Here is a 22865-nt window from a genome sequence, read left to right as displayed (position 1 = left end):
CATGCTGGACTAGACTGAGCGATTCTAAGATCTTGTTAAATTTTACAGTCTCCAAATTGCTGATTTTATCCATGTGATAATTGAAGTCACCCACTATTAGAAGGTTGCCAGGGGAAACAACGAACTGTTCTGCGAGGGTGCAAAATTCTTCAAAGAATAGAGAACAATTTAATTGATTTCCCTTGGATGGAGGCGGTCTGTAGATAGTTACAATTCTTGTGGAACCAGTGGAGCATGTCATCACAATGTCCAGGTATTCGAAGGAACTGAAATTTGTCTGGGTTTGTTTCGTGACTTTCATTTGTTTCTTTATTAGGAGACCAACTCCTCCCCCTCGTGAGTTTTTCCGTGGAACATGGTAGAAGCGGTATCCGGTTGGACAAACTTCAGCAATTGAAAAATTATAGTTTTCATTATTGCGCAGCCATGTCTCAGTCACTGCAAAAATATCCACGTTATTGTCGACTGCATAATCTTTTATCGCAAGTTCTTTCTTGTTGATCGATCTAGTGTTTAATAAACAGAAGTCGATTGGTATAATACTATTCTGCAGATTTTTGTTTGAGCATCTTATGCTGGTAAGATTGTGCCAATTCACTCCTCTGGAGCAGCAATTTTTGGAGCCAAGGGTGACGTTGTGTGACACAGTGGTGGGCCATGATGCATGGCTGCGTTTGGCTTGCGATGAAACAATGACCGGTATTGTTCACCATCTTTATTAACTTATCACTACTCACGACGAATTCGATAGCGTTGATCCTAGCAGTATGCAGGACACCTATCATATATGAACTCAGTTAAATAACCTTGCTCTCCATGAGTTCTCGTAGCTCAGTGGATAGAGCACCCGCCTGGTGTTCGGGAGGTCATGGGTTCGATTCCTGTTGGGGACTCAGAATTTTTTCTTTGTCCCACGCTCGTGTCATGTTGATTAATTCACCTTCACATTTCATTACCGAGCTTAAAATTCACCATCTTTATTAACTTATCAATACTCATGAAGAATTTTGTATATAAATAATTAAGCGCTGCACCATTGAAAACTTTTGAAACACTAGAACATATCAGAATAAAATAATCTCCAGGGAAAATCGAGATTTTCAGTTTGCATTATCCGTGTGGTTTCTCATGTGTGAAGTCAAGTGCGAAGGGTAGATCATGTTTCATGTTAATTCATGTGGAACAAACAAGCTTGAAAAATAAAAAGCATGTTGTGCAAAAGGATAGTTTTCTGCGAGTAACACTGTCAATCGACCAAATTTATAATTTTACAATTGGATGCTAGTAAAACTGGTAACAGGGAACAGGAAACCGGGAACAAGTGTCTGGGAACAAGTGTACAGTGGTAATCCACCTAAGAATTCAACATGGCGGACAAAGGAAAAGAAAAGGGAACAATTTGGGGAAATGTGAGGAAGTGTTTTTACAGTTGTAAACGTGAGTTTCTACCGGCTGTGTTTTAACAGATCTTTAACAGCATGAGAAGAATATTTGAAGAAGAAACACTTTGATGCTGAAGAAATCCTAACCATCACGTTACATCATACAACTGACTAAGGACACATAAATTATGACATACTTATTCATGCTCTTATTCACTCATGCCCATTCTTGTACGTGCATTGTTGTTCATTTTATACTTAAATTAGCACGTTATCACAGGCTGTGCCCCCAGATTATGTGCCCAGTACATTCTTGTTAGAGGGAGGCACGGTGGCCTCATGGTTAGTGCACTCGTCTCCGGATCGAGCGGTCCGGGTTTGAGCCCTGGCCGGGGACGTTGTGTTGTGTTCTTGGGCAAGACACTTTACTCTCACGGTGCCTCTCTCCACCCAGGTGTATAAATGGGTACCGGCGAACTTAATGCTGGGGGTAACCCTGTGATGGACTAGCATCCCATCCAGGAGGGAGTAGAAATACTCCTAGTCGCCTCATGCTACAGAAACCGGGATAAGCTCCGGCCTGGTAGGCCACTTGGCTCGTATGCAGACTTTACCTTTTACGTTCTTGTTAGAGCAGAGTCCGATTGGCATTGTGATAAACAAAGCCTGAAATGGTGCCTGGGGGAAAAATTGAATCAGTATTATCACAAGCTATGTCCTCAATGGATCAGGCCACAGTGGTTCTTAAATACAATTTCAAGCCTTCATAATCTACTCACATCTTCTCATTTTGTGTGCGAGCTGTCGTATTAATTTAAAATAGCAACATGCAATAGGATGCCGACGAGGAGCATATATGACCATCTTTGAACGTGGGTCGACCACTGTCTTCGCATTCGGCAACTAGCATGGCAGCGTTTTGGAGATCGGCAAGTCAGCTGGCAAATCAGGTGAGCAACAGATAAATAACCTATGGCCTAGCTGCTTTGTTAAAGACAAACTATATGAAGAAACGAGCAAGGAATATTCCACAATAATGCTAATGTTGGTGAAAGATGACCACAAAAAAGCAACTGCGTGACACTCAGTATGTTTTCAGATGACGTGTTGTCACATATCAGACATTTTGTACCCAGTCAGCAGTCTGCATTTTATACTGACCTGTTGGGAAAAGATGTGATAATACCAATTCGACTTCCTGCCCAGGCGATATTTTATGTTTTGTCGAACCCAGTATTATATTGGACTCTGGGGCACATTGGTAGAAACCCACGTTTACAACTGTAACACTTCCTCACATTTCTGTTCCCTTTTCTTTTCCTTTATCCGCCACAGAGGTCCGCCATGTTGAATGCTCAGGCAGGTTACCATTGTACACTTGTTCCCAGACTCCTGTTCACCGTTCCCCATTACCAATTTTACTAACATCCTTTTACAATCTGTCGCCCGCTTTACCACAGCACTGAGTGGCAAACAAGAGAACTGGGTGCCCAGCCAGGCAACCAGTATTTTTCTTAAGTCGCCCGAGACCAAATGTTGGTCGCCTCAGGTGACTGGGCGCCATTAGAGTACAGCCTTGTAAGCCCACCCAAAACCCCTTATATTGTTATATAAGCCCAGGGATTTAAAAGGTATGCACTTATAGATATTTTGTTCTAAAGAAAATGATATTACGGGGTGAAGGAGAGCAAGGGGTTTGCTGAAACATATAATTATATAGCTTTGATGTTATCAATAAAATGAGATATAGTGCTGTAGCTGTAACATATTTCATGTAGTTGATACAGGTGCATGCACCTAATCCGTCTTACTCTCCTAATTAAAGCTCATTAATTAAATAAACATTACAGTTTACACCTTACTGTCTTACTGCCTTATTGTTGGGTCTTACTTCCTGTAATTACTGAAAATTATGTGAAAATACTTGGTTATAAGACGCACCAAAAAGTTGAGAGTTAACAAAAGGATGTGATGAATCTGAGAACAATTATCCTTACACAATTGACATGCAAACTCTTTTTGTCAACGTAAACAAAAGTGAAAAAGTCAGACATTTAATGACATATGTAAAAACAAAAGCTAAAAGTGCACACCTGTAATAATAAACATACATGTACAGCGCATACATGTTTATTTGAACCTTCCTGCTCAGGAAACATGCCTCTATTTACAAAAGTACTTAATAAATATTCAATGATTCGAATTTGTCCTGAAAAAACATCAATCACCTGACTACATCCTCCTTCGTTGAACCCAGCGAAATAACAAACAAGGCAGCTGGAGTTTTCATTTTAATATTTTAGAGACTAATGGCTTTCTGTCAAGGAATGTATATTTAAAAATTATGTTTTGTAACATTAGAACTTAAAACCAACTGTTTATAGCAAAATTGTCATCTAGCATTCCATGAAATGTAGCTAATTATAACTAAACAAAAGAAAGTTTCTAAGTTTCTAGCAATTGAGCTACTTGCATATATTATGTTCTTATTTGAACCTTTAACATATTTGCAACAAATTAGTGTTATTACATTGTAGCTGTACAATATAGTACTATCATATAATGTAAACAAGACTCTTGTAGCCTTGCTGATCATGTGCCACATTGTTGCAGCTCTGTTCTAAAATCCAGTAGTTGATCAACAGATAAATTCAGCCACCATTGATGATGTCATGAATAAACAATAGTTCTTATAGTAAAAAATGTATTTTAGTAGTTGTTCTCTTCCTTGGATTAAGTTCTTCAGTGTTAGTGTTTGTCAATCATTATTGTCATTTTTTCCTGGGCATCATTGCTAACGTGCTGGTTACATAAAAAATATTCGATTACATGACTAGCCAACTTGAAACCCAATTTGTAGTCGCCAGTTGCATTGTCAGGTTGAATAAATTGTAACTGCAGATAATTCTGAAAGTCTCCATGGTCACCTGGTCCAAAATACTATCGTTTTTGATATAATCTTGACCATATTAATCTTATGGAAACATTATTGTAGACAACACAGTATCTACTCCATCGCTTTCACCATTAAGTTCAATGTTAAAATGCCATTTTCATGTAGCATGTAGTATTTCTTTGCTATGTTATTTCACTCAAATTAGAACTAGCTTGTTGAGGTGTCCAACTCCATTCTCGCTTATAAGACAAACATCTTCAGGATCAAGCTGACAATTTATGTGATTGTTCCATTTTTGAAGAGGTAATATGATGCTGTTCAACAATTCATCTTTTCAACAACATACAGAACATCTCTGAAAGAAAAACAAAGACTTATTAACAACAAATGGTATAATTTACTTTTAACAACAAGTGCATTACTACATTGTATAAGGAATTATAAAAATTATTTTCAACCAGATCAGATATTCCAAAAAGGAAAACGCCATTCTTCTTTACTTTGAAAAGCCTTTCAAACAGGCAGCAGTTATTTTTTACTTCATAGGCACTTTAACAATAAAGTCATTAACTGTACAATTATTGTTTTTTGTTTTTTTTTCAACGAACATAATATTAACAAGAATCAGGTTTCTGACATGGAATACTTCTGGTGCTAAATCTTGCTATCTTCTTATAATAAAGTTTGGAGTAATGCTACTTACCTTCAATTATGACATTTCTTCCAATTTTCTCTCATGTCTCTGTAAACACAGCTTGCTTATTCCAGTATACATATATCAGACCAGGAACAACACCAACAGACTAATTCTCTTCTCTAAAAAGAAAATAAGGCAGAATACAGTAAACATTGTAAAGACCCATTTCACCATCAATTGTGGCATTTCAAATGTAATGCATCATTCAGTTAACTATGGCTACACAGCATTAAACAGTAAGACAGCGACACGATAATACAAGTAAATAACATTTCACAACGTTTATGTTGCATACTTCTTAGAAAACAGTCCTAAGAAAATACGCACGCTGATTGGTTAAATCTCACGTGTCTATTAAACAATTGGATTATGAGCTCGAGTTCTATGGTATGATAATTGACGAGGACGCAGCCCGAGTCAACTATCACGCATAGAAATCTCGAGCTCATAATCTAATTGTTTTAGTATAAATCTACTACTCGTTCAAAACGTTATCTAAATCCTCTTCACGGACACTTTGAAAAAGCCATGAAGCGGCCGTCATTTTGTTAACAAGCGCACACTGCTACGCTACTTACTATCTATCACAGAATAGATAGTGAGCAGTGTAGTCAATCAAAGAACGACATTCATGATAGAACCTCAGTAGATTTATACTAAAACTCGATAGAATGACGGTACATGTTTTCTATTTCTTAAGAAGCATAAAAAATACCTGCTTACCTTAAATTAAGACACTGATGACTTGAATGATCCCCTCTCCCCTAATGGGAAACTGGATGGGGAAAAGGGGGAAAATACCAATTACCTCCGACTTAAATTTCACAATATTTACCCCAATACCCCTCCATAATTTTTTTTACTGACGTAATTCCCTATTGACACCTATCCAGACTGCTTTGTGGTCACTATAATATGTCTCTAGTATACCAACATCTATATAATTTCGTCCAATGTTAGTGTAAATATGATCAAGAATAGTTCTATTACAAGTCGTATAGTCATTGACTACTTGACAATAACCATATTCTGAAACCATTAAGTTATATAAACCACTTATTTGTTGCTTATTCAGCCAATTAACATTGAAATCCCCGATTATAATATGAAATTGCTTAGAACATAAAGTGCTGGAATGTAAGTGCCTCAACGCCTCATAAAGTTGTCTTACAGGAACACTGGGCGATCTGTAAACTCCAGCAATTATAACATGTGGTAGACACTCCAATTCTGTGACAGCAATTTCTACACCAAAAGCATTCTGGCATTTAGGATATCCTACTTTACATGAAAGACAACAGTAAATGGCAGTCCCATGAAATGGCCTTTGATTTGACAAAGTCATTGCCTCGTCATTTCTAAAAAGTGTATATTTCTCAATTTCAAATTCTTGAATTCTATCTAAAACACTCAGTCTTGTCTCTGAGAAAACAGCAACATCTGGTGAATAAAACCCCAAATAACGCTTGACATCCAAAAAGTGTTTATGTAGTGACCTCGCATTTAAAAACATTATTTTCACAAAACTTTCATCTTGTTGGTTTATTGATTGTAAACGTGGCTTAAGATAAGCACTTGTTCTTAACCTATTCATCTCTTCTTCAACTTTACTACTGACACAAATTTTCTCTTCATTCAAATTTGTTATATACAATCCCTCAAGTGTTGTAACTCTACTTAATGCTACGTAATGAATATGTGGAATTTTTTGACTTGCTTCAAGATTAACCACTACTTCTCTTTCTGTGTCTCCTTGTGCTCTATGAATGGTTTTTGCAGCTGACAATCTTAGTGGGAATTGTTTCCTCACTATTTTGCAACTACTCGATTTACCAATACAAAATTGTGCGGTTGTAGGCATAATTGGAGTCCAGGGGCCCGTTTCACGAAAGCCCCGGAAACTTTTCGGGCCCGGAAAGCCATAGCAAAATCTCGAACCTTACGATTACAGAGCTGTTTTAGTCACATATTCTTAATATGAATAGAGGTTCTCTTCATACGAGAAGTTTCAGGCGTATACACTTCTCCGCTTTTAGATACAGGTGAACTAAAAATGGCTTTACGGGCCCGAAAGGTTTCCAGGGCTTTCGAGAAACGGGCCCCAGGACCCATCAATATTACTTGTATACAATTGGCTGTTCTCATTTCTTGTTTTCTGTCCAACATGATCGTGATCAAATTTCACCCAGATTATTCCTCGCGGTTGTGGCGGGTTGTACAATTCCACATATTTCACTACGCTTCCAGCTCCATTTGTTAATCCATCATCCGGTCTGGTATTGACAGCAATTTCAGCTCTCTGATTTATTGCAATATATAATTCTGAAGCCAATTGCATTGTTTTTCTAGGATCATTAGGAATTCTGCTTAGCAAAGTTTCTTTCATCTGTTCAGACTGTGCACCAATTACAAAATCAGATGCAATTATTGAGAACTTTTCCTCTTGAGAAGCATTGTATACCTTTTTGTTAAAATACTCTACTTTCTTATTTTGATAGAATAGATGAGGGGCATGATGAGGATAATTCGGATCATTTTCACAAATTAATCTCTGCTTGAGAATTCTAATGTCTTCTTCTGTATGTTTTCCTTCTCTTAATCTGTTAAAAATCTGAGCAAATAGACGACTCTCCCTTTGTCTCATAATTTGACAAAGTTCATACATAGCAAAATGTTTCTTCCACAAGTTTGTTGCTAATGCACCATAAGAACCTTTTAATGTTTCAAAAACGTAACCATCAAAAACTGGCTCTAATTGAAAAAGATCTCCAATAGCAATTATGCTGACCCCTCCAAAATCACTATCCACTCCCTTGATTTCTTGTAGTCTTTTGTTTAACTGAACGTTAAACAGAGAATTTCCGACCATAGAAATTTCATCGACAAAGATTACTTTCAAACCTCCTAGCTTATTACGCAATGAATTTAGCCTACTAGAATCTAATCTTTGATAACTGTACAATGAACGATTTGCAGGTACAGACAGTGCACTATGAATTGTACAACCACGGATATTAAATGCTGCTTTTCCTGTTGGCGCGAGAATAAGAGCTTTTATTTGTTGAAAATCATCACCTACATTTGTATTTAAACACTTAACTGCTGCTTGGTACAGTGCTTTTGTTACGTGAGATTTCCCAACTCCTCCACCGCCACTGAGAAAGCAATAAAAAGCAATATCACTTGTCCTAAGAAGATGCAGAATATGATAGGAAAAAACTAATTGTTCGTTATTCAGAGAACGTACAGCTTGGCGATATACATCATCAGATATTTCATTGCAAATTGTATCCTGATCCACAACTGAACAAGAAGGAATTCCGAGATCATCAGAAAGATCCTAGTTTTGATCACCATTATCTAAATCATTACCAGTTTCCCGTATACTATGAGAGCTATCAATTAATTCTCTATGTTGTGTGTTAGGTGCCATTAAATCCCACATGTTATTGTCATCAGTGTCTGTCATATTAAGCATTGCTTCATCAATTTGGGAACTATACGGACAATATTCTGCTAGTTGGCTATTAATCTGTTCACTAATTTCACGGCATCTCTGTTCAAATGGCCTAAAACTTTCAATATCACGTCCTTCGTCTCTCCACGGACTGAAAAGAAACAGCAACTCTCTAAAGTACTTTTCCGCATCAACTTCTTTATTGAACCATACACTTCTGATGACCCTACATTTTGCTCGCTTTTTGATGACTTTACTTCGCGTTTTCAATTTAGTTGACTCATCACTTCGACTCTCATAATCATCTTCAAGATTATCTTCGTCTTGTGTTTCCAGTAGCAATCCATCGTTGTCTTCCGTTTACAGGACTTTGATGAATATTTTTACCATTACTCTTCATATCATGCCATGCAGCCCAATCCGCTAGAGTTACATTCTCCAAACTATGCGGCCTTTCAATATACCTTTTAATAAGACTACCGGTTTCTATTTCCTCTGACTCATCCTCCATTTCTTTGATTTGATCAAGTGATTTCAAAATTTGGATTCGTTCATCTGGTGGAGAAATTGGAATAAACACAACTTCACGTGACGATCGTCTCATAGGCAATTGCAAAGCAAGATAAACAGCTTCCTGTGCAGAAATTTCAACGGCATTAAGAAACTTATTCCAATATCTCTTACTTGCTGCTTAACACTAGAGTTCCCACTTTTGGCCTCCTCGCACGCAACCCTTAGAAGTTCACTCATACCTCGTTGAGCTTTAGATATATAAGAAACAATATACATAGCACAAGCATACACATCTAAAACATACTGAATATCCATATTTGCTCTCCATGTTAGAAGACATGATTTGTTATAGTTATTTATTCTTAACTCATTAGGATTTCTCTTCAAAAAAATTGTTGCTGTCACTAGTGATGCTCGTATAGCAAGGGTATAGTTTTCTTCAGAAACACCTAATTTTTCAAGTAAATCATCAAATGATATGTCCCCTCCATCTTTCATATCATTAAGTTTCTCATGAAGTTTTTGAAATTCTCCTTTATGCTTTTCTTTTTCACTGGTAGCAATATCATCTTCTGATGGGTATAAAATAACTGTATTACGCATAGGTGGTTGTGGAAAGTTGAATCTACACACCATTCGGTTTTTCTTCTTGCATGTTTGGGAATGACTGTGATACTGCCGTATTACTAACTCGGACAAAGTAACGTCATTTGCTGCTTTACTACATGTTATAACCTGATTAATGAAGTCAACAACCTCTTCATCTGATTGCACACCAAATCGAGGAGCACCTTTAATCCACAGAAGCATATGTATATGAGGCGAACCACGTTGCTGGAATTCAACTCGGTAAAACCAGTCTTCGATGTTTCCTAAGGGCGATAAATTACTTGACAGAAATTTTAAGAAAATCTGCTGAAATTGGTAATCGAAGTGTCGTGCACAAGTAACTGGGTCACTCTGAATAAGCCTCGTCTTTTCTTCCCAGGTGAAATTGCCTAACTCCTCGTCACTATACTCTTTTTTATCAATCAATTTCCCAAGAATTCTAAGAAGGTGCTTCCACTTAGTCTCTCCTGCAGAAAAACTACAGAAAAGTGTGGCCGGCCCCAGTTGCCTAATCATCGCAAATAAATCCTTCTTAGCCTTCTCAAAATACGGAGGGGACCCCCTTAGTGCTCTTAAAAGTCTATACCCATCATCTGAATAACATAACTTCTCCAGTGCTCCATCCTTTTTTAAATCTCCAGCAGTTATTTTTTGGCCTTTAGTTTTGTGTTTACGAAGGGCGACTTGCGACTTACCCAATAGAATTTTCATCTGTAATTTTTTTTACTTTAAAAAATAGGTTTTCAATGCACATACTAGCTCTTCTATGAGACCGCCTCAGTTCAGATTTACAAATATCACTGTAATATACTGGAACATCTCGTGCACTATTTTCAGCTCTTGCCTCACCACAAAATATACCTGGATATGCTAATTCCTCACAATCCTTGTCTTTGAAAATACTCAGTGGTTTGTTACCTTCACCAGGTGCAAATGAAAAAACGGACTGGGAATGTTCATCATCTTCTATAAACTCTGCCAATATCAGCATTGTATTCAACGCACCAGCGCACTCTTCAGTATCATCATTTTCATTCCATGTATCATTCCCCGCTACGTAAGATTCGCTTACTGTGGAATTTTCATCACATAATAATCTTTTATCGCCACAAACTCCCATATGTACACTAGCAGGTACTGCAACAGAAATCAAAATCGGGACACCATTTCTACCCATATACCCATTTTTGTGCACTTCTACCAACAGAACATTGCTTGGCTCTAGAATTCTATGAATCAATATCTTTTCAGAATCACTTTCAACTGGTAAACAATGTTCCCGAACAAATTGCTCCGAAGCAATGTCATGTATAACCGTCATATGATATCTAATGGATTCCTCTTGATTTTCACAATGGTTACAAATAGAACAAAAATATAAATGCTCAACCTCTTGATCAGGATGCTGTTTTATAACACTACATCGATATGTATCAGTACAATCCTCGGTATCATTACCTGCTTTATGTACCATAACCATATGGCCATTTAAATCATAAAATGTACTTGAACATTGCTGACATTCAAGACAAAAATACAAGTACGTTCTTGGTACTGGTTCACTAGGACTAACTGACATATCTGAATCCTTGCAGTATGATGTAGAAGACATCTCATGATTTAACTCCCTTACCTCTACTTGACGATGACGTTTCTCTATATTAACCCACTCTTTATTCAGCGCTATCTTCTCTTGTTTAAAGAGAGAACCATTCTCTATTAACCATTGTGCCGCTTCAAACACTTTATCTGGTCTAATATTTTGTGACAAAATGTAACTTTTGTATTTTAACTTTCTCTTAAGCTGCACTTTAATTGCTCCTTCTTGTTCACCCAGTCTAGGCAACACACTCACTGTGTTCACAACATTAGCTGGAACATTTACAACATTACCACAAATTTTCATTTGCTTTCCGCGTGGTGCTTCATGTAACTTTTCAAACACTAATCGTGGCGACACTAATCTCCATTCCAACTCTGTTAGATCAAGATTTTCTGGTTTGTACGGAAATGTCATTTTGTTGGCTACGGCACACCTTGGAATCTTATTTTTTCTTAAGTTCGCCAAACACGTCCTGCAAATCCACTTTATATCTAATTCATTACTTGAAGCTGCTTTAATACATTTTCTAATGGCACCATTTTCAAAATTAGACAGTACTCCAGCCTTGTGAACACTATGTTTGTACCACAACTGATCACAACAAATGCACACAAATGTCGGCCCCTCTGCAATGACCTGGTGGAATTTTGAAATTAATTTACGTATTGAGCCGTCTTTAGTTTCACTTCTTCTCTGTTTCTTTCTTTTAAGCCTCGCAACTCTATCAACTTCTGTCTCACTTTTTCTCTTACGCTCCATCCTCTTTCTTATAGCTTCCAATGTTGTTTTCTCTGCGTAAAACTATCTCCTCTCTTTTTTAATCTCGTCTCTCTTTGTTCAACCGTTTCCTGATTTTTCCTCTGCTGAAAACCCTCTTTCAATTTCTTTAATCTCACCTCCCTTTGCTCAACTGTTTCTTGATTTTTTCTTTGCTGAAAACCCTCTTTCAATTTCTTTAATCTAACCTCCCTTTGCTCAACTGTTTCTTGATTTTTTCTTTGCTGAAAACCCTCTTTCAATTTCTTTAATCTAACCTCCCTTTGCTCAATTGTTTCTTGGTTTTTTCTTTGCTGAAAACCCTCTTTTAATTTCTTTAATCTAACCTCCCTTTGCTCAATTGTTTCTTGGTTTTTTCTTTGCTGAAAACCCTCTTTCAATTTCTTTAATCTAACCTCCCTTTGCTCAAATGTTTCTTGATTTTTCCTTTGCTTAAAACTTTCTTTCAATTTTTTAAATTTAATCTTCCTTTGTTCGATTGTCTCCCGATCTTTCCTTTGCTCTCTACATTTTTTCGATTTCTCTAATCTTGATTTTCTACTTTCTTCCGTCTCAATATTTCTTGCCTTTCGATTTCTTTCTTTAGCTTTGTCCAGCCTCATCTTCTTTTCACCTTCAGATTCATTTTGCCTTTTTGCTTTGTTCCTTTCTCTCATCTTCTGAAGCCTCAAAACTCTTTGTTCACATGTTTCCATTTTTCTCTCTCGACGCCTCTGCTCTCTCATCTTATCCAGCCTCCCTGTTTTGCTATGACCCGCTGAATCCTTTTCTATCACCGACATTCTATTATGGACTTTTGTACTTTCACTAAAATTACCCTCCATTTTTTTACTATTAGTAATGTTTACACCACATTCTTCGAACATTAACTTGGTAACATGTACACCTATCACTTCAAAAGGTACGACTTTATTACATGAATAAAACCTTTGCAAATAGTCGATTAATTTTTCTAACTTTGAAAACTCAAGCAAAACGGTTCCTTCACTGCATGCATTGCCCCACTTATCTCTAGAATGAGCATCAAACAATTTTATTTTATCTTCAGCAAAAAATATCGCCACAGTGTTACAAAATATTGTTAGCAGACAAGCATTATATCGCCTTTTCAAAAAACGTAATGCTTCCAACAAAGAAAAATAGCAGCCTCTTGACTCTAACATGTTCACATCACCGGCAATGCTTTCACTATAAGATAATCTGTATGTTTCGTCATCCAAGGACAATGCACTGGGTATTTCACTTAGTAAAAGCAAATCTTCTTTTATTGACAAATGAATATATGAGTAAAGGCCATTTCCCACACGAAGAATATTGTCCATTTTTGTACTGTTCCATGCTTCTGTAAAACAGCTAGCAGTTGCATTAAATATAATCGCTACCAGACTATTTACAACACATTGTTTCCCAGCATTTATCCCAAATAACTCCTTGTTACCTTGATAAAAACTTCCTGTTAACTCATTCATGTATACTGGTCCAGGATTACTTTCAATGTCATTATAGAGTTTAATACTCTTGTACAAACTTTGATGATTTTTATCCGTAAATACTTCGCAACAATTTTTAAGAACAACTCTTTTCCTACGCTTATTAAGCATACTATGTGCCTTTTGTTTCTTCTTCTTTCTCTCCTTTTTAGCTGATATCCCAAAGAAATACTTGAAACAGACGTGCTCCTTTCGAATGCTGCTTTTTCTGAACTTGTAAAGTATAGACGACCTTGGAACAGCTCCCAGTACTTTTCTCTTAAATGAGCATCTTATCTTTCTATTTTTTTTGCATACCAATCTTAACCCTGGAACTAATTCTTGAAGGTTCTCGACATCTAAACTTACGTCTTCTAGTCACGCTTTTGTATCCTCCGCTACACTCGAAAATACAATATCTCGATCTTACACTTTTTAAATCGTTTTCGGAGCATCTCGTTCCCTCCAAATAATTATTGCCATCGATCCAACACATAAGCTTGAAATCCCTAGCTTTTGCGCGCAATCCTTCACTCGTTTTACATTTAGTACACGGTGTTCTTTCTCTAAATTTCAAGGAACTAACGCTTAAAGTCTTTATTGATAACTCTCCGCACACATACTCACTTTCGACGACAGGATCTGCAGCTTTACTGATATCCATGTCTCGCTGATCGTCTACAATTGTTTCTCTCTGTTCCTGTTTCTTACACAGTGTGACTATCATAGCAAAAATCTTCAATGACACCACACTTACTATACGAAATATTCCCAGCCACCTTCGACGCAAAGTAGGCCATGACGCAATCACAACGAGATTTCTTAACATTTCTGCAACTCTTTTTTGAAAACATAAGCTTTCGGCTATCAGTCTATAGCCTTTCACGAATGAAAAATGTGGCGCGCAAGCGAAAATATATACGAATGGGGTGCGAAAAATTGAGAATAAAAACAAGCGTGAAAAAAGCTAGAAGATAAAAATGTAAATGAGGCCTGATTACAATAAAATCGAGTATTGCCTAGGCAACGGTTTTGAGTTGTTTTCCGCGTCGACGGTTTTTGCTGTGTGCCAAGATTCTAGTGTTTTCCGAACGCGGTAATTACCTTTGTCAATGACACAAGCATTGTCGAAATCAATGGAGTGATTGTTTTGCCACGCATGGTTGGCAACATTAGAGCCATTTGAATAGTTCTTCAAGTTTCGTTGATGTTCCTTTTTTCGGGTTTGGAAGCATCTTCCGGTTTCTCCTATGTAATTCCAAGGGCAGTCTTTACATGGAATTTTGTAAACAACATTACATTGAAAATCTGAGGGTTGTCTGAACTTTGGTGACGGGAATTCTTGTTGAAGGGTTTTAAGTGGTTTGTTGACAACTCGGATATCATTTTTGCGGAGTAATCTTGTGAGGGGCTCGGTTAGGCCGCTGATGTAAGGGAGACATGCAAAACCCTGGTACATATTAGATGGATCAGCCCATTTGAAGAACATAGAAACCAGTTCTTCTGGTGGAGGAACTGTAGATGGGGTTGGCTTCTTATTGAGAATGTTAGAAATAACAGCCGGTGGGTAACCATTAGCTTCTAACGCGGCCCTAACATGATTGGTTTCACGTGTTTTTCCTTCAAAGCTGCTAGGGAGGTTGGATGCCCGGAACAAGAGGATCGAGGCCGTGCTGATTTTGTGTTCTTTTGCATGATGGGAAGAGAAATCCAAATAACGGTCAGTATGGGTTGGCTTCCGAAATATATCAATAAAGGCAACTCCATTTCTTCTGGAAACCAAGGTGTCTAAGAAGGCAATTTGGCCGTTGTTTTCAAGTTCGATTGTGAAAGAAATTTTGGGATCACAGGCGTTAAGAGTATCGTGGAAGGAAGAAACGGCGTCCTTCTTGATAATCACAAAGCTGTCGTCAACATATCGTTTCCAAACCCTTGGTGGGACTGGTGAGGTACTGATAGCTAAATCCTCGATCACTTCCATACAGAGGTTAGCAACAATGGGGCTAACTGGACTGCCCATTGCACAGCCGTGGATCTGTTTGTACGTGCAGTTATTATAGACAAAATAATTGTTTGAAAGAGTGAAATCCAGTAGAGAAATGATGTCATCTGTGCTGAGAAATGTTCTGGATCGTAATGTGTTGTCATTGTTTAATTTGCTCCGAATGTATTCACAGGCTTTGTTGACTGGAATAGCTGTGAAAAGCGACACAACGTCAAATGAGACCATAACTTCATCATCAGAGATTTCCATATTAGCCACTTCTTTGGCGAACTGTGAGGAATTGAGAACAGAATATCCATTGTGGTTCTGTATCGGCGATAGGATTTCCGAAAGCCACAATGGATATTCTGGTTCTGTATCGGCGATAGGATTTCCGAAAGCATGTAAAATGTTCGACTGAACATACTAAAGTAATCTGACACGTCCCCAGATTAATGTAGATATCATCTTACTTTCTAACAGGCAATTTGATTCGTTCTTTGATACAACCCACACTGTGATTGGTGTGACACGAGCACATGCATAACTCCCTTTCTCACCGATCACATAGCCCTTCCAACCCCTAAGGGGAACTTTTGCTCAAAAATACTCAAGAGAACTTTTCGCATTTTAGACGAGTCGTAAGTTTACCCTTTTTACACAACACAACGCAACAACACTACTTCACCAAAAATAGAAAGAAAGAAAAAACCTCTCTGACTCGTTGAAAGTCTGATTTAATTAAATGCACTTTAACTTGACGCCACGAAGTCTTCAAAGAACATTTGAACGGTTTTCATACATTTTACCTTTAAAAATATCAGACTAAAATGAACGTCATCAAATAAAACTATTAAACTACTGTTACACAGACGTAAAAACACTCTAGAAATGAAAGCTTCTTTTTTGTTTAATATCCTGGAAACAATAGCCGATAACTTGTAAGCTCTAATTGAATTTACTCCCAAATGAAAAACAAAAGTGTCGAGTTACCATTTGTAACTAAAAATAGCAAACATCTCGTGGGAACAAGTGGTGACGATTAGTCAGCTCTAATTGAATTTACTACCTTGTGAAAAACAAGAGTGTCAAATTACACTTTGTAACTGAAAAATAAAAATATATCGCTATATTTGCATGCAATAAAAACAAAACAATCATTACCTGCACTTACTATTGTAAACGTTAGAACTGTTTCAAATCTAAATAGTCTCGTCTCCTCTAAAACTTGTCCTAAGAACTAGGACCGACGATTCGTGACCTCTAATTGAATTTACTCCTTGTGAAAAGCATAAGTTGTAAGCTCTAATTGAATTTACTCCCATATGAAAAACAAAAGTGTCGAGTTACCATTTGTAACTACAAATAGCAAACATCTCGTGGGAACAAGTGGTGACGATTCGTCAGCTCTAATTGAGTTTACTACCTTGTGAAAAACAAGAGTGTCAAATTACCCATTGTAACTAAAAAATAAAAATATCTCGTTACATTTGCATGCAATAAGAACAAAACAATCGTTACCTGCACTTACTATTGTAAACATTAGAACTGCTTCAAATCTAAATAGTCTCGTCTCCTCTAAAAAATATCCTAAGAACTAGAACCGACGATTCGTGACCTCTAATTGAATTAACTCCTTGTGAAAAACAAAAGTATCAAGTTACCCTTTGTAATTAAAAATAAAAATATCTCGTGTCATTTGCCTACTACTCATGAACTGCTTCAAAACTCAAGACTCATCTCGTTCATAACTAGCCACCATTACACTGAAAATTATGCACTCTAAAACAACCCAATGTACGTATGTAACTGTCACACACCCCTCCAAACCGGACTAAAAATCACAAACCGGCAACATACACGTCACTCTTTATTTTTCAATTACCAAAGTCCTTGTGTTTATACATACCTTGTGTTTCTCACGTACCATTTACCTTTACAACAAGAGATTTGATTGGCTGTTCATAGTAGATCCAATCTGATTGGTGTGACATACATACATCTCTCACTCACTCACTCACTCACTCACTCACCCATTGACCCGTCCATAACATACCCGACACGCCGACTAAGAGGTATTTTTTTTTACAAAAAAATAACTCAAAAAACAAGATCTGTTAGATCTTATAGCCCCGCTTTGAAAAATTAACTGTTTACATACCACTACAGTCGCAACGCAGTGCACATTTCAAAGCAGTCCTTGATGATTCATTTGTTACTGTAGACATCACATCACTTGATCAACACAAACTCTATTATTGCACCATCAGTCGTAGCCGTTGTGAAATCTCCGATGACGTAATGGTCTTAATCTGGAACTTTCTTCGGGATATGTATGGGCATGCACGATATAAACGATATGAACGATTCGATAACAACACTATTAACAATTACTTTCTTTCTTAAAAGTCATGATTAAATTTCTTTAGTGTTTTCCACAAGTAAAGGGCTAGAAAAGTAGTCACACGAGTCACATAATTTAAGAATTCCGTTATTCAAGGTTATTTTTAGTACGGTGGTTATTTCCCTACCAATGACGTAATCCTTGCATGTTTTGACAAGTTCTTTGCTTGGCTTGCAAATATTTAATTTTCGAGGGAAAGGTTGTTGTTATTCATCGTGGTAGATGCAATAATAAAGTGTATTATCGTTTCTCTCACGATGTAGTCACTTGAGATGTAGATCGCGACGTTTCGACTGCTTACTGCTAGTCTTCTTCAGGCGATAACGTCGACTGATTGCACGGTATCATTTATATCACAAAGGTCGGCTGTGATTGGTGCATTTCGATCCTCCTATTGTTCCATTGTTCCGGCGAGTAGCTGTTCCCTCAGTGGTCCGCTGTTGTACCGTTCTCCTGTTGTTGTGTTTCTTGATCGTGGGTATCCATGCTTCAGGAATTTCAATTCCGCTATCCCTGTTGATGTTGTTAGGGTGAAGTCTTATGTGAATAGCTTCCTTGACCCTACGTGTGTACCAGTGAGGATCTCGATCAATAAACTTGACCTCATTCCAGATAGGATAGTGGCCGGTCTTGTGGGTGTGTTCAGAAACGGCGGAGGTCTGGGTACGGGCGAGTCGTATATCCCTGTCGTGTTCTTTGATCCTCTCCTGCATAGATCTCACTGTTTCCCCGATGTAGACTTTGCCGCACTCACAGGGAATCCTGTAGACAACACCATCTTGTTTAGCCGGGTTGACGGTGTCCTTTGGTCGCACTAAGTGTGACCGAAGTGTCGTGTCGGACTTAAAGACGGTGCGAATGCCTTGTTGTTCTAGGCAGCGGCGGAGAGACTCCGAAACTCCTTGGACATAAGGTAAAACGGCGGTGGATTTAAATTCCGCGACAGGCTCTCTTCTTGGGGTTGTGCGTGCCTTTGTGATCTTCTGTACAAAAGAGGAGGGATATCCGTTAGAAACACGTACAGATGACAGATGTTTCTTTTCTCCAGCGATTACTGATGGTTTGGTGACGAGACGTTTAGCCCGGTCGTACAGACACTTCACAATACCGCGCTTTACTGACTGAGGGTGGTGTGAATCATACGCTAGGTACTGATCAGTATGTGTTGGTTTCCTGTAGACACTGGTGGTAAGGCGGCCATCAGGTTCTCTGTAAACTGACGTGTCGAGAAAGGCGAGAAAGGCTACATGGAGATATTTGAAGAACAAGCAATAGAGTCCGCACCTTACAAGCCTAAGATCTGGAAACGCTACGTAGATGATACTTTCACCATCCTGGATCGGGATAGAGTTGACGTCTTCCTGCAACACCTGAACAGTCAACAACCATCAATCCGTTTCACCATGGAGATCGAGAACAACAACAAGATCGCCTCGCGATCTACATCTCAAGTGACTACATCGTGAGACAAACGATAATACACTTTATTATTTAATTTGCCTTCTGATCACCGAACTCGCTGCGATGACACAGCCAAAGAATTTACTTCATTGGCCTAAAACCACAAGAAATACTCGAAAAATTGGAAATAAATTAATGACCGTCGCTTCTGCCGAAATAAACTTGCAAAGTAAACACGATTTTATTTGTCACGTAGCGAAAGTGAAAGCTGCAACGTCAGCGCATTCCATGGCTGTCGTAATACCTTTTTTTTTAGCGTATTTATCATTTCCCTTCGAATCCAACGCTTCGATAAAACGAAAAGAAAAAATATTTTACCCAAAGTAAAGAAAATAATATCCGTAACATTGTCCTTGTATTAATGTTTCAACAGCTTTTGGCGAGTAAACATCACAGGTTGCGTCATTCAAAATTTGGCCGAGTGGAAGCTTGGGTCTGGTCACCGACAAAACTAAAAAAAACAAGAAGATCTGTTAGATCTTATAACCGCGCTTTTAAAATTTAACTGTTTTCTTAGCACTACAGTCGCAACGCAGTGTACATTCCAAAGCAATCCTTGATGATTCATTGAATACTGTAGACACCACATTACTTGATCAACACAAACTGTATTATTGCACCATCAGTCGTAACCGGTGTGAAATCTCCGATGACGTAATAGTCTTAATCTGGAACTTTCTTCGGGATACGTATGGGCATGAAGATACGAACACTATTAAGAACAGCTTTCTTTCTTAAAAATCACGATTAAATTAAATTGTTTTTTCCCTTGAGTAAAGGGTTAGCAAAGAAGTCACACAAGTCACATAATTCAAGAATTGCGTTATCCACGGCTATCTTTAGTACGGTGGTTATTTCCCTACCAATGACGTAATCCTTGCACGTTCTGACAAGTTCGTTGCTTGGCTTGCAAATATTTAATTTTCCTTCCGATCTATGAACTCGCTGCGATGAAACAGCCAAAGAATTTACTTCATTTGCCTAAAACCACAAGAAATACTCGCAAAATTACAAATAAATTAATGAACGTCGCTTCTGGTGAAATAAACTTGCAAAGTAAACACGATCTTATTTGTCACGTAGCGAAAGTGAAAGCTGCAACGTCGACACATTCCATGACTGACGTAATACCTTTTTTTAGCGTGTTTATTATTCCCTTTAAATCCGACGCTTTGATAAAACGAAAAGAAAACATATTTTTTCCACAAAAAAGAAAACAATATCCGTAAAATTGTCCGTGTATTTATGTTTTAACAGCTTCTGCCGCAAAAACATCACACGTTGCGCGACTCAAAATTTGGCCGAGCGGAGGTCTGCGTCTGGTCACCGACAAAAAAAAAAATAATAAACCGCGGGTAAACCTAGAACCGCGCTCGGCCCATGGCCGCGCGGTTAACAAGAAGATCTGTTAGATCTTATAACCGCGCTTTTAAATTTTAACTGTTTTCTTAGCACTACAGTCGCAACGCAGTGTACATTCCAAAGCAATCCTTGATGATTCATTGATTACTGTAGATTACTTGATCAACACAAACTGTATTATTGCACCATCAGTCGTAACCGGTGTGAAATCTCCGATGACGTAATAGTCTTAGTCTGGAACTTTCTTCGGGATACGTATGGGCATGAAGATACGAACACTATTAACAACAGCTTTCTTTCTTAAAAATCACGATTAAATTAAATAGTTTTTTCCCTTGAGTAAAGGGCTAGCAAAGAAGTCACACAAGTCACAATTCAAGAATTGCGTTATCCACGGCTATCTTTAGTACGGTGGTTACTTCCCTACCAATGACGTAATTCTTGCACGTTCTGACAAGTTCGTTGCTTGGCTTGCAAATATTTAATTTTCCTTCCGATCTATGAACTCGCTGCGATGAAACAGCCAAAGAATTTACTTCATTTGCCTAAAACCACAAGAAATACTCGCAAAATTACAAATAAATTAATAAACGTCGCTTCTGGCGAAATAAACTTGCAAAGTAAACACGATCGTATTTGTCACGTAGCGAAAGTGAAAGCTGCAACGTCAACGCATTCCATGGCTGACGTAGTACCTTTTTTTAGCGTATTTATTATACCCTTTAAATCCAACGCTTTGATAAAACGAAAAGAAAATATATTTTATCCACGAAAAAGAAAACAATATCCGTAAAATTGTCCGTGTATTTATGTTTTAACAGCTTCTGGCGCAAAAACATCACACGTTGCGTGACTCAAAATTTGGCCGAGCGGAGGTCTGCGTCTGGTCACCGACAGAAAAAAAAAAACTAGAAGATCTGTTAGATCTTATAACCGCGCTTTTAAAATTTAACTGTTTTCTTAGTACTACAGTCGCAACGCAGTGCATATTCTTAGTCTGGAACTTTCTTCGGGATACGTATGGGCATGAAGATACGAACACTATTAACAACAGCTTTCTTTCTTAAAAATCACGATTAAATTAAATAGTTTTTTCCCTTGAGTAAAGGGCTAGCAAAGAAGTCACACAAGTCACAATTCAAGAATTGTGTTATCTACGGCTATTTTTAGTACGGTGGTTATTTCACTATCAATGACGTAATCTTTGCACGTTCTGACACGTTCTTTGCTTCGCTTGCAAATATTTAATTTTCCTTCCGATCTATGAACTCGCTGCGATGAAACAGTCAAAGGATTTACTTCATTTGCCTAAAACCGCAAGAAATACTCGCAAAATTACAAATAAATTAATGACCGTCGCTTCTGCCGAAATAAACTTGCAAAGTAAACACGATCTTATTTGTCACGTAGCGAAAGTGGAAGCTGCAACGTCAGCGCATTCCATGGCTGACGTAATACCTTTTTTCAGCGTATTTATTATTCCCTTTGAATCCAACGCCTTGATAAAACGAAAAGAAAATATATTTCACCCACAAAAAAGAAAACAATATCCGTAAAATTGTCCGTGTGTTTATGTTTTAACAGCTTCTGGCGGAAAAACATCACACGTTGCGTGACTCAAAGTTTGGCCGAGCGGGGGTCTGCGTCTGGTCACCGACAAAAAAAAAAATAATAAACCACGGGTAAACCTAGAACCGCGCTCGGCCCATGGCCGCGCGGTTAATAAACCCCGGGTAAACCTAGAACCGCGCTCGGCCCATGGCCGCGCGGTTAAAAAAAAAAAAAAATCAGTGGGGGCTGACAGCTACCTTTGATCTCGCCGCTTTTCTGGTTCCTATGATCGCCCCAGTAAAGAAATCTGTCAATCATTTGAGAACCGTAACGAGCATGCGCATAACGCGAAAATAACGCAACTAAACCGAAACATGTTTCGCCGCGGCAGGTTTCTTTCACAGGTCACAGGTCACCAAAAAATATGCCAAAACGTCATGAAACAGATGCACACAAGTGCGTCCTAAGTGTAACTATAATGGCTCTTTTCTGAAAAAAAAAACGCATAGGGGAAATCAGCTATAGCACTGAAATAAAAAAAATTGATCCAACGAAAGCTAAGACTTATTTCTGTTGAAAACATAAATTGTTTGTAGCCTTTCAATATGACATGAAAACGAAAGAGGCTTACACTGAATCCGTGAATTATGCATTTACTTACGCGTGATTTGTGAACCAACGACTTTTGCGGGAATAATTT

General features: G+C 38.0%; 4 protein-coding genes and 1 pseudogene across 4 annotated transcripts in view; all 5 read right to left on the bottom strand.

The window, feature by feature from the left end:
* Positions 1-19874, bottom strand: part of LOC145467231 (uncharacterized) — a 45213-nt gene extending 25339 nt beyond the window's left edge. The window contains exon 1 of the mRNA XM_081450784.1: positions 19856-19874. The gene's annotated coding sequence lies outside the window, so the exon portion shown is untranslated. The remainder of the gene's footprint in view (positions 1-19855) is intronic.
* The window catches only part of LOC145467730 (uncharacterized), a 256990-nt gene that overhangs the window by 160001 nt on the left and 74124 nt on the right, over positions 1-22865 (bottom strand). The window lies entirely within an intron of this gene.
* Positions 712-9036, bottom strand: LOC145467230 (uncharacterized). The gene is made up of 3 exons (XM_081450783.1): positions 8797-9036; positions 7087-8315; positions 712-6855 (listed from the first exon to the last, which is right to left on the bottom strand). Exons 1-3 carry the CDS (start codon positions 9034-9036, stop codon positions 5835-5837), a joined length of 2490 nt encoding a protein of 829 aa, XP_081306909.1. The 3' UTR covers positions 712-5834.
* LOC145467229 (uncharacterized) lies at positions 9033-11902 on the bottom strand (annotated as a pseudogene).
* Positions 14267-15744, bottom strand: LOC145467695 (uncharacterized). Its single transcript, XM_081451298.1, has one exon. The coding sequence runs from the start codon at positions 15655-15657 to the stop codon at positions 14401-14403; it is 1257 nt and encodes a 418-aa protein (XP_081307424.1). The 5' UTR covers positions 15658-15744; the 3' UTR covers positions 14267-14400.

The sequence above is a fragment of the Orbicella franksi genome, chromosome 14, assembly GCF_964199315.1.
Source record: "Orbicella franksi chromosome 14, jaOrbFran1.1, whole genome shotgun sequence".
In the NCBI taxonomy this organism is placed as follows: domain Eukaryota; kingdom Metazoa; phylum Cnidaria; class Anthozoa; order Scleractinia; family Merulinidae; genus Orbicella; species Orbicella franksi.
This window is presented reverse-complemented; position numbering and strand designations above follow the sequence as displayed.

Bases quoted from the DNA above. Each gene is read 5' to 3' on its own strand.
- LOC145467230 (XM_081450783.1), bottom strand. From the start codon at position 9,036: ATGAGACGATCGTCACGTGAAGTTGTGTTTATTCCAATTTCTCCACCA. The intron at 8,316-8,796 runs GTAAACGGAAGA...GATCAAAACTAG, and splicing joins AAAATATTCATCAAAGTCCT to GATCTTTCTGATGATCTCGG. The intron at 6,856-7,086 runs TGGGTCCTGGGG...CTTTCGTGAAAC, and splicing joins TTGTATACAAGTAATATTGA to GGGCCCCTGGACTCCAATTA.
- LOC145467695 (XM_081451298.1), bottom strand. From the start codon at position 15,657: ATGGAAATCTCTGATGATGAAGTTATGGTCTCATTTGACGTTGTGTCG.